We start from the raw sequence: 12,233 nt of genomic DNA on the forward strand, positions 1-12,233 counted from the left end.
GCTACCACCACTCCTGGGGTAGCCGTTCCGACAACACCCGCGGCAAACTAGTTTTCAGCGCTGCTTCGGATACGGGTCTAACCGTTCTCAATGATGGCTCACCCACTTTCCTTCGTGGAACAACGGAGTCAGCCATCGACGTATCGCTAGCGTCGAGCGCTATTGTAGGCAAGCTCCTCTGGTTCTCGGACGATGACCCGCGAGGAAGCGACCACATGCCCATCATGTTGGCGCTCAACGGCAAACCTGAAGAAATCTCCAGAAGACCGAGGTGGTTATACGATCGCGCCGACTGGGACGGCTTCCAACGTGTAGTCGAGGCCGAGCTGGTAGCAAATCCACCAACATCAGCAACAGAGCTATCCGAAGTCATCCTCCGAGCGGCCGAAAGCTGCATACCAAAATCGAGCCCCAACCCAGGACGAAAGGCGGTATACTGGTGGAACGAGCGTAGGCGCAAAGCTCTTCGAGCGCTAAAAAGGGGAATAGACGGACTGCAAGCAGGACACCCTGACCTCGAAGAACTCCGTACGGATTACCAAGCCGCCCGCAACGAGTGCCGGCAAACCATCAGGGAAGAAAAAGAGAAAAGCTGGACAAACTTTCTGGACGGAATCAACAGCAACCAACCCTCCGCCGAGCTTTGGCGTCGAGTGAATTGCTTCCAAGGCAAGTGCAAAGGAAAAGGCATCTCCCTCAAGATCAACGGCACCGTACAACGCGACCCCTCCGCCGTAGCGGACGCCCTGGCTGACGAATTCGGAAGACACGCATCGTACCTGGAGTACCCGGATCACTTCCGGAAAACACACCGAGACCCATCCTCGGAAATCAGCGCGATCCAGATCCCACCCGACAGCGGAGAAGAATTCAACAGGCCCTTCACGTTCGCTGAGCTGGGGTACGCCCTCCAGAAGGGAAAGGGCAAGTCAGCCGGCCCCGACGACCTGGGCTACCCCATGTTGAAGCACCTGCCCGTCGGCGGAAAAACCACCCTCCTCAGCTCCATCAACAAGGAGTGACAAGAAGGAACGCTCCCGACACAATGGAAGTCCAGCTTCGTCGTGCCCATTCCGAAAGGCCGCGGCTCTCCCAACGACGTCGACAACTACCGACCCATCGCCCTCACCAGCGTAGTCTCCAAGGTAATGGAGAGAATGGCCAATCGAAGGCTCATCGAGCTACTGGAGAAAGGTGGCCACCTGGATAACAGGCAACACGCGTTCCGACCAGGCAAGGGTACCAACACCTACTTTGCCGCACTGGGTCAAATACTGGACGACGCAAGAAGGAAAGAGCACCACGTCGAAATGGCATCGTTGAACCTCTCGAAGGCGTACAACCGCACCTGGACACCCGGTGTACTGAAAAAAATGAAGTCGTGGGGATTACCGGCAACATGTTGCAGTTCATCAAAATTTCCTATCAGACCGAACCTTTAGGGTCCTGGTAGGAAACCAAACATCAAGAGCAACCAAGGAAAAAACCGGGGTCCCCCAGGGCTCAGTAATTGCCGTCACCCTCTTCCTCATCGCGATGGAAGGCGTCTTCAACCGACTACCGAAAGGGATATACATCCTGGTGTACGCCGACGACGTCTTGCTGGTGGTTACAGGAAAGCACCCCAAGGCTACGCGGCGGAGACTACAAGTGGCCGTCAACGACGTGGTCAAATGGGCCAAATCAGCCGGCTACGTTATGTTTGCGGGTAAGTGTTCCCAAACCCATATATGCAGCATCAACCATCGACCTCCAACCCAACCCATCGCCATCGACAAAATCCCCATCCCTACCAAAAAAAAACCTGCAAGATCCTCGTTGTCACAGTGGACAGGAAACTCTGCGCCGAGGCCGGTGTGCTACCCTTCCGCCGCCCTCTGCAGCAGGGCCATCGGTCACTCCGAGAGAACAAAAGCAAGCCGAAACCACGACCACCTCAACGACAACGCCAACACGGCTCTTCACAACCTCTGCGGTAAAAACATCCCCAAGATCGCCGGCCTCCGACGCCTGGGACCGAGACACTGGCAAACCCCCCCTCCCAAAGTAGACCTCAAGCTCAAAGAACGCCTCTCAAGAAACCCAAACCCAGCTGTAGCACAGGAAACCTTCAAAAACCGCATCCGGGAAAGGTACCAGAAACACGACATCCGATTCACGGACGGGTCCAAGGCTGCCGGCAAAGTCGGCATCGGAATTTATTCCTCCACCCTCGATGAATCGTACCGACTGTCGGACCGTTGCACGGTCTACTCAGCTGAAGCAGCCGCAATCTTCAGGGCCATGGTCATACCCAGCACACTGCCAATCCTCATCGTTTCGGACTCGGCTAGTGTCCTAACAGCCCTGGCGTCACCAGCCAGCAAGCATCCATGGATCCAAGCGAACGAATCAGTAGCCAACCGCAACACCACGCTCTTCTGGGTACCCGGCCACGCAGGAATACCCGGCAACGAATATGCAGACGCACTGGCCAATCTCGGAAGAACCGACGGCTTTATGAGCAGAGAAGTCCCGGCAGCGGACGCCAAACTGTGGGTAAAAACAGAAATCGCCACAGCATGGGCAAACGACTGGCGACGGCAGAGAAACTTCTGTCGCATGCTGAAGAACTCGACCCTACCAGGCAACGACAGCGACAACCGTCGCGAGCAAGTGGTGCTCTCCAGGCTGAGAACGGGCCACACCAACGTCACCAACTTGGGTGGCACCAGCTTACATAACAGATGCGAGGAGTGTGATTTCACTCTGAACATCAACCACATCTTCGGCACATGCCCGATCTACCACACAGCCCGCACCAACAACAACATCTCCAACCCGCTGGACGAGAGGAACACAATCAACTTCCTCAAAGACGCCTACCTCTACACTAGGATATAATAGAAAACCTGGCATCACACCACGACAACCCAACGAATGAAGACCCCCGCATCGAAACTGGACTATTCTCAAGAAACCACGGAACACGACCTGAACCCCTCGAAAATAAACCGACCCGGCAACGAAATTGGACTACTCTCTCAAAAAAATGGAACACAAATCGAATTAACCCTGGAACCCCAATAGACCCCGCAACGACAATGGACACCCTCCGGAATACGCACCATCCATGATGGAACACTGAAGATCTCCTTTTTTTATTAAAAACAACAACTAGAATAACAAATTTGTAAAAATGATATGTAATACCCTTTATATATATCCCGACTAGAAGAGCATAACAAAAATTGAACACAATTTTAACATATTGTGATATTTATAACTTATTTTGATACAATTTTGTTCTCAGTAGCCATTATCTTTCAAATGTTGTAACAGGATTATATCATAATATGATTTGAAAAATGCTTAGCACCGAATTGCCCAACAGTAGGCAATTAAAATAGTGTAGCAAAGTCTCCCAGCCATAGATATCACAACGCTGATATAATTTGAGAAGGTTGCCTTATTTGTAATGTTGTTAATTTCATGTGCTCGAAAAATATTCTTGTTCAAATAAAAAATTATGATTGTTGATCACAATCTGGAGACTTATCACGACATGTAGTTATTCTAACTCCACAGAAACAATATATTTTATATCTGATTCTGTTATAAATTTCTACCAAAATATGTTATTTTTATGATAAAATTGTAACAAAATTTGATAGTTTTTTGTTTCCAGTAGTGTAGTTTTTGATAGAAATTTAGATATTTTAACATCATCCTGCACCATGTTTCTAGCAAATTTTGTTATAAAAATTTAGTATAACATAATAACATAGGATGATATAATTTTGATATGACCTTCTAGTCGGGTATTTTTTTCTGATGCCAGAGGTGAACCAGCCAAGGGCTGAAAACCTCTTAAATAAAGACGATAATAATAATAATTCTCGTAAAAGCGCAAATATACCCAAGCGAATTCACTAAAAGGTGGTGCTAGGGTTATATTTCAATCCCGCATTTATAGATGAGGAGATATTTTTGGACATTAGGGTTGCGGGACAGGGGCCCTCCTTAGCCGTGCGGTAAGACGCGTGGCTACAAAGCAAGACCATGCTGAAAGTGGCTGGGTTCGATTCCCGGTGCCGGTCTAGACAATTTTCGGATTGGAAATTGTCTCGACTTCCCTGGGCATAAAAGTATCATCGTGTTAGCCGTGTTAGCGTGATATACGAATGCAAAAATGGTAACCTGGCTTAGAAACCTCGCAGTTAATAACTGTGGAAGTGCTTAACACTACGAATACCATGATAAAATTACTAACGCGGACTACCGTGATCAGAAAATCATGGGAACTAAATTTTCAAACAGCTGGTTCTCAGCCGTCTTTTGACCGATTTTCACAATTCTTTTACGGATGTCTTACCCATCTCATCTAGTTTCACCATATAAGGCTATCTGACGTTTAATCATCTTTCTCTTGCACGCGCACGGAAAGGATAGGATTTGTTTTCATACGGAAACGCTTCGGAAGCCTATCCCTAAGCCTAACCCTATTCCGTCCGTGCGCGTGCAAGAGAAAGATGATAAACGTCAGATAGCCTTATTGGCGAGTTTTGTTTCTAGAGATGCTCATTTTTTCCCTAGAGGGGCGTGAGTAAGGATGGTTTTTCCAAAATATAGTAAAATTTACTTTACATGACATATTTCAGTGGGAACAACACTTACAGGTTCCAAAAATATTTTACAACACTATTCTAGCATTGACTATACTATGTGTGAACAATATGTTTCTTCTGGACATCCCTAGCGACTCCAAAATGACCTCTATAACTGATGAAAGATGATATGCAAATTTCGCCGAAGAAAACTACGAAAACCCGTGCCAATGGAAACCCGTCATGTCCATATTCGTTCGTAAAGGCCATATGTACGATATACCACTCAGTTTTGCCTAAACCAGATGTTCTAGGTTATCCAATGTGTTCTGCAGTTGTGATCAATCGGTCTACCAGGTCAACTGCGCTCGATGGCTATCTGAAATCGACCAGTCATGTTCATATAAGTCCGTAGAGCCCACGTGTATGATTTGCAGCTCAGATATACCCAAACCAGATGTTCTAGGCTCTCCAAACTGTTCTGGAGTTTGAATCATTTAGTCTACCAGGTCAACTGCGCTCGATAGCTGTCCGAAATCGACCAGTCATGTCCATACAAGTCCGTAGAGCCCACGGGTATGATTTACAGCTCAGATATACCCAAACCAGATATTGTAAGCTCTCCAAACTATTCTTCAGTTTGGATCAATGCGTCTACCAGGTCAACTGCGCTCGATAGCTATCCGAAATAGACCAGTCATGTCCATATAAGTCCGTAGAGCCCACGCGTAGGTTTTGCAGCTCAGATATACCCAAACCAGATGTTCTAGGCTCTCCAATCTGTTCTGGAGTTTGGATCAATGCGTCTACCAGGTCAACTGCGCTCGATAGCTATCCCAAATCGACTAATCATGCCCATACAAATCTTTAGAGCCCAAGAGTATGATTTGCAGCTCAGATATACCCAAACCAGATGTTCTAGGATCTCCAATGTGTTCTGAAGCCTAGACCAAATTGGTCTACCAGGTCAACTGCGCTTGATAGCTATCCGAAATCGACCAGTCATGTCCATACAAGTCCGTAGAGCCCACGGGTATGATTTGCAGCTCAGATATACCCAAACCAGATATTCTAGGCTCTCCAATCTGTTCTGGAGTTGGGATCAATGCGTCTACCATGTCAACAGTGCTCGGTATCTATCTAAAATCGATTAGTCATGTCCGTACAATTCCATAGAGCCCACGGGTATAATTTGCAGCTCAGATATACCCAACCCAGATGTTTCAGGCTCTCCAAGCTGTTCTGGAGTTTGGATCAATTGGTCTACCAGGTCAACTGCACTCGATAGCTATCTGAAATGCACCAGTCATGCCCATACAAGTCCATAGAAGCTAGGCTCTCCAAACTGCTCTTGAGTTTGGATTATTTGGTCTATCAAGTCAACTGCGCTCGGTAGCTATCTAAAATCGACTAGTCATGCTCGTACAATTCCATAGAGCCCACACGTATGGTTTGCAGCTCAGGTATACCCAAACCAGATGTTCTAGACTCTCCAAATTGTTCTGGAATTTGGATCAATTGGTCTGCCATGTCAACTACGCTCGATAGGTGTCCGAAATCGACCGGTTATGCGCATACAAGTCCGTAGAGCTCACGCGTATGATTTGCAGCTCAGATAAACCCTGTAACGCGGTGTGGATTTTTTGGAATAATTTTATTGGATTTGCTTAAAGCTTCAGACGTTTTTATCTTTTCAAGCAAAATCATTTGTAAATATATTATGAAATTAGATTATTATTTTTAATTAATAAATAGCTTTGACGTTTTTATCCTTTTAAGTAAAATATTATTTAAATGAGTTGAAGCTTAATTATTAGTCATCAATTATTTTTTGCTTGATTTTTTGTTGTAATTATTAGATTATTTGAATTTAATTAGCTTTGGACGTTTTTCTCTTTTTAAGCAAAATAATGCTTGAATTCGTTAAGTCGGACGATTCACAGTGCGAGACCATAATATAATAAGTATTTGCCCGACTATTTGACTGTCTCGGGTGAGGAAATATTTCGAGCGGTTTGTGTCTCGGCTAAGCGAAGTGGTATACTGTTTCTGTGAGTGCAGTAATGGCTCCTGAAACTAGATAGCTCTTTTTCAACCATTCTCGATCGCCTTCATCGATCCTGGGAAGGCGCCAAATTGAAATCGCCATTTGAATCTGTGTACATAACCAGCAATTGTCCTTCAAGGTTTCTTGAAGGTAGAAATCCTTAAGCTCGTTCATTTTCGCTCGCACTAGAGGAAGAGAAGTATCGCGGTTTCCAAGTTCTGAACAATTTAAAGTATTTCTGTAAAAGTGAAACGTGTTCCTTCAAACGGGTTCCTAACGGGCTTGGTGGTCATATGGCTACCGCTTCTGCCTCATTCGCAGGAGGTCGTGGGTTCAATCCCATGCCCGTTCCATTCTCCTACTTTGTATCTTTTCATATATTTCTCATGTTCTAGCAATCGCTAGAACTGGAAATGGGCTTTCATACCATTTCTATCTTCTATCCCCCTATAACTACAACTTGATTAGTTCTAGCAGGTAACTGTTAGAATTCGAAATGAGCGAAAAAGTTCGTTTCGGCATCGAATTAGAATACTACACCACCCTTTCATTACTATCACATTGGCAACCCGTTAACCAAGACGAACCTCTGCCATAAAACCCCTAACCCCCAGATTCCAATAAAATTCCGCAGGAACTCGTGGCGAGTGCAGAGGTGTTCTCGGCTTGCAGTGGGCGAGTGACTGCATCATCAATTCCTTCCCATCCCCGATGACCGTGAGGACGTGGCCAGCGCCGTTATCGACCTTCCAAAATACTAGAGCTCTCGGACTGTGCACATTGAGGTTGGAGTGCAAATCCCATGCTTCCATCCATTGGTTCCCTGTGCAATTGCGATTGTTCTGGTCGATCACGGAGTAGCAACTACGAAATGCACGGTCATCATGCTCATGCTCATGCTTAAAAAGTGAAACGTGTTCCTTCAAAGTTTGCTGAAGGTAATAATTGAGAACAGTGGTAAAGTGAAGTGCTTGAAACAAAATCTTTTGGTGTTTTCCAGATTAGCAGCTTATTTTGGTCAGTGCGTACAGATACAAAAAGGTAATTGAAGGTTATGATTATCATCTTGCACACGACTAACGTTCGCCATTCGCGTTGGACTTCCAGCGCGTAGGCGCTTTTTTTGTACGGGCTGGAATTGTGTGACGACCAGCGGAGTAGAATTGGGGTTCCGTCCATTTCGCTGTGGATCGCGGTGCGACCAAAATTGAGCTTGTGTGTCCGCTAAGGCCCGCTTTCCGAGGTAGTCAAACGGAGGGGAGCGAAGTTCTTTAGTAGTCGAGAAACTTACCCGACAGTCGCCTAAAACTGTTGATAAGACCACCATTACGATACAACCCCCCTGGTGGTCAGGTGTCGAGAGCGCGGTTCCCGTACGTCGCAAATTATCGTACGTTGAACCGAACCCGAACCGAGAATTAGTAGCTTTCTTTTAGTCCTCGCCCGGTGAATCGGAAAGGTACATGAAGCGGGGTCGTAAGGGAAAGTGGGCTACTAACTAGTTCAAGGGAACGGTTATTCCGGACGCTCTCGACGGTTTCAAATCGAAAGTCTTCCGTCCAGCCGCCACTCCCTCCGCACCTTTAGTTTGGCCATTTTGACACAAGGTCACGCCGCCATCGTGTGGAGCATCGAACGCCCATTGGCAAGCTGCCGGTATCATGACGCCATCGCGACAACTGCGTCGCCATCACGGAAGAACCTTCGTCTTCGGCACACCGCCGGAAGAACCTTCGTCTTCGGAACACCGCCGGAAAACCCTTTCGTCTTCGGTGCTCCGCTGGAAAGAACATCGTCTTCGACACCCCGCCGGAATCCAAAGTCACCGAAAAATCCTGCGCAGGTACGTGGAAACTTGTATAATCATGGCCATGAAATAGTTTCCCTTCAGCAAGTACAGAAATTCTGTCCAACCCGGATGAAGTGGTAGATGAATAAATTTGTTGAAAATGAAGCTCTGTTCTCTTTTACGTTTCCGCTATTCCGTTGGTAGATTGTATCTCAGACTTCTATTCCTCTCTTGGTTTAGCGTTTATTGTTGAGCGAGCTTAATTGATTACGAGGGTAACCATGGCGAAGGATTTTAGGATGGTTTCCAGGTTTCAGCGGGTGATTTTGAAAATTCAGCCAGCAACCGTTCGACGATTTCCCTGAGGAATTGTCTCAAAAATAGTCAGGCAAGTCAACAGACTGGTGGTCTCTCGTACGCGAGAGTGGCGCTAAAGCCACCAAAGTTTATTAATTCTCTCAGACGATTTGCGAACGGTTTCAAGACCCAGAGGCTCATGGCGGCGAAGCCTCAATGAAGAAATAAAAGTCGAGGTCGACCGAAATCAAAACCTGGCAACAGACTAAAGCGAAAGCTGGACATCGCTCAGGATGGAGATGCACCTCCACCATGTCATGTCATGTCATAAGTAAGTAAGTGAATAGATCTGGCGACGTCAACAGATTGTGTGAGAATGTCCATGAAATTAATCCAAAAATAAATAAAAAAATCAAGATTAGGAAAATTTATAAATTTTGTTGAATTAGACAGTTATTCTCGGTTGGCTATTGTGCTTCGGCACACCCCTCAGAAACCACAAATGCATTTTCAATTATTATTATTATTTATTCAGACTAAGGCCGAAGTGGCCTGTGCAGTATATAAGAGTCTTCTCCATTCGGCTCGGTCCATGGCTACACGTCGCCAACCACGTAGTCTACGGGGGGTCCGCAAGTCATCTTCCACCTGATCGATCCACCTTGCCCGCTGCGCACCTCGCCTTCTTGTGCCCGTCGGATCGTTGTCGAGAACCATTTTCACCGGGTTACTGTTACTGCAATTCTACCACGCTGCTTGAAAATTACTCAATTATGAAAATAATGGGTTGCGCCACGGCTAAAATGATTCAATGTGTGAATAGAAACAGTGTTTTTGTTGATTGGTGAATAAGAATATAATCCAAACTGCTTTATTTATTGAAAAACAAAAACAATAATATCCAATTAGAAACTTTGCTCCGTCGAATGAAACCAATTGTACTTGAACCGGTCCAGTCCTTCTATATGAATCATTATAACACTATGAGTCTCCGAGCCTTTTACTTTTGGAGTGAAATTATATCCTTCTGGTACAACTCTGTTGTACGAGAATGGCAAAAAGAAAGCTAAGTGCGGTACACTGGTTTTGAACCATGGACGTCGGGGTCGGGAGGCTGATAAGTAGACCACACGCATATCGACGCTTGAGTTCTTGGTTAAGTAACTGTGCTTATGAAGCACTGTTGGTGAAATATTCCGTCGAGGATTCATAAGGCGCTAATCTTCTATATAATAAAAATGAAATGGTCTGTGTTCGTATCCGCATAACTCGAAAACGGCTGTATGGATTTTCTTCATTCCTTCAGCAGTTACGTTCGTTATAGTTTCCGACGGGTTTATATGATATTTCCTCATGTGAAAATCATAAGTAAAGTTGAGTAAATCATAAAAAACTAAAACAAAGATTCTTATTGGATTTTCGCATAGGCAGTCCCAACTAACAATTTTGGTGCTAAAAGCTTCAACTTCTAGCCTTTGGCTGTATAATATTTGAATAAAAGCAGCCAATGCTGAATAAAAGAAAAGCCTCCGCAAATAATCCCTTAAACTTCAACTCGACTATTATCCAAATATCTATCAGCTAGTCAGTGTGCTGAATATATTTAATCTTTTATCGTTTATGCAGCTTTCATATAGTTATAAAACAGCTCTGTCTGAATTAGCAACAAAGCTTATCGGTTAAGAGCTCATGTATGTAACTGAGTTGCTTGTTAGCAACTTCCTATATTACGGTGGGTAGCATTAACAATGAAAACGTTTTCGCTGTTGTTATAGCACTAACAATATAGCGTAATGGCGCTATAAATGAACTAACGAAGCTTTCAGGCTACTTCTGTATCTTTGAAGACTACACAACGTTTAAGTAAACCTTATACTGCTTCTTTTAATAGCTTATCAGTATGGAATGTCAAAACCGCAATGTTTACATTTGATTTTTGTTGCCGGAGCTGTGTATGAGCTATTGGTTTCTGTAATGCAGCTACAAAGGTATTTACCTGCTCTTATAGCAACTGACAAAGCGCTGTCATTAATGCTAACAGATAGTGTAATAAAACAAGCCATTTAGAAGCGATATTGCTGTTGACGGCTACTGTTAAACGATTAGCAGCAGAGTAGCATCTATACAGGTGAGAAAATGTTGCCTAAAAACAATTTCAGCGATTCATGATGCATAAAAGTTAGCCAACAGAACATGCTGATAGATGTTTGAATAATGGTTGAAATAATGCTGAAAGCATAATTTTTAAGCTTATGTGCTGAAAGCAGCATGTAGGCCTCTTTCTAACGTTTATACAGCATGAATCTGAAAATAGCGTTAGTAAAACAACGTATAGGGTATGCGAAGAAGCATATCCATAATTTTCTTTGTTATTTACATATGTCTAAGTGACGGTGATGATAGAGCAGCGGCCATTGAATCAGGAGATCAGGAGTTCGAATCTAGGTAGCAACAAAATTGATATTTGAGTTTCCACAAAAAACACATTGAATAAACTCTAAAACTTACTCTCCTCTCAAATAATATTTAATCAAATTGAATGCAGTGGCCGTATAAAACTTATTTAACAGATTCAAAAAATCTGAATAAGCGCTATTGAAGCGAATTATATTACTAAATGGTTTAGTAAAGATTGAGAAAAAAATGTGTAACATGCTGTAAAGTAGTTGTGCAGACACGACAAAAACAGCTGAATAGATTCGCCAGATTTGCTGGTAAAAGCATTGAATAGAAGTTCTTGATCATATGTATAGCACACATATTCAGCTTGAAGCCGTATAGATGAGTTGAAATAACATTTACATTGACATTAAATGTTAGTTGGGGTTCACATCATGCATTTTCGCCTACTATGCAGGGCAACGTCTGCTGGGTCAACTAGTAAATTATAAATTTCGATAGTCCACTTGGTTTACGAGCCTGTGCCGTGAATGATGGTCTACCGAGAATACAATCCGTACCCCTGTTAACGTTTTCTATTGTTCCAATTTTTGCTTCCGGTAGAACTTTCCCTCAGACTCGTACAGCATCTCAGTAAAATTTATTCAGCTATGAATAAGTGTGAGGGTTGAAGGAAATCCTCCCATCCATCTCCGCATTACAATCGAACAGTAATTTTCGGCAGACCCCGAAAAAGGGTGTGTTTATCCGTCCCCTGCAATAATCGGTGGGATCAAAGACATCCGCAGCTCTACCAGCAGCAGCGGTGCTAAATTTCGGGCTCTCTTCTGCTTACCTTCTTCCGCTCACTCACCTACCCATATAAATACTTACTGAACCGACTTGTGCCGGACGGCAAACACGTGCTTCCTTCGTTTCCTTGTCGCGGCGCTTTGGGTTCGGGCGCGGTTGTCATCATCGCGTGTGCGAGTCAAGTGTGTGACGGAGTGCGTTGACCCCGTTCTTTTTTCGGTACTCGTGCGCTGCTGGAACAGCGTTTTTGCGATGGTGTTGGTAGGGAGCAAGGATTTTCATTCATGTTTCGGTGCAAAGAAACTTAACTCGATGAAGGCGA

At 44.7% G+C, this 12,233-nt stretch overlaps 1 protein-coding gene across 1 annotated transcript; it reads left to right on the top strand.

The window, feature by feature from the left end:
* The first annotated feature begins 1,157 nt into the window (after nucleotides 1-1,157).
* Nucleotides 1,158-2,883, top strand: LOC134207300 (uncharacterized). The gene is made up of 2 exons (XM_062683021.1): nucleotides 1,158-1,381; nucleotides 1,443-2,883. The coding sequence occupies exons 1-2, from the start codon at nucleotides 1,158-1,160 to the stop codon at nucleotides 2,881-2,883; spliced, it is 1,665 nt and encodes a 554-aa protein (XP_062539005.1).
* Nucleotides 2,884-12,233: the final 9,350 nt, after the last annotated feature.

Source organism: Armigeres subalbatus, chromosome 1, assembly GCF_024139115.2.
Source record: "Armigeres subalbatus isolate Guangzhou_Male chromosome 1, GZ_Asu_2, whole genome shotgun sequence".
Lineage (NCBI taxonomy): Eukaryota > Metazoa > Arthropoda > Insecta > Diptera > Culicidae > Armigeres > Armigeres subalbatus.

Excerpts from the sequence above, each read along its gene's own strand:
- LOC134207300 (XM_062683021.1), top strand. The coding sequence starts at position 1,158 with ATGGCCAATCGAAGGCTCATCGAGCTACTGGAGAAAGGTGGCCACCTG. Across the intron at positions 1,382-1,442 it reads GTACTGAAAAAAATGAAGTC|GGTCCTGGTAGGAAACCAAA; the intron begins GTGGGGATTACC and ends CCGAACCTTTAG.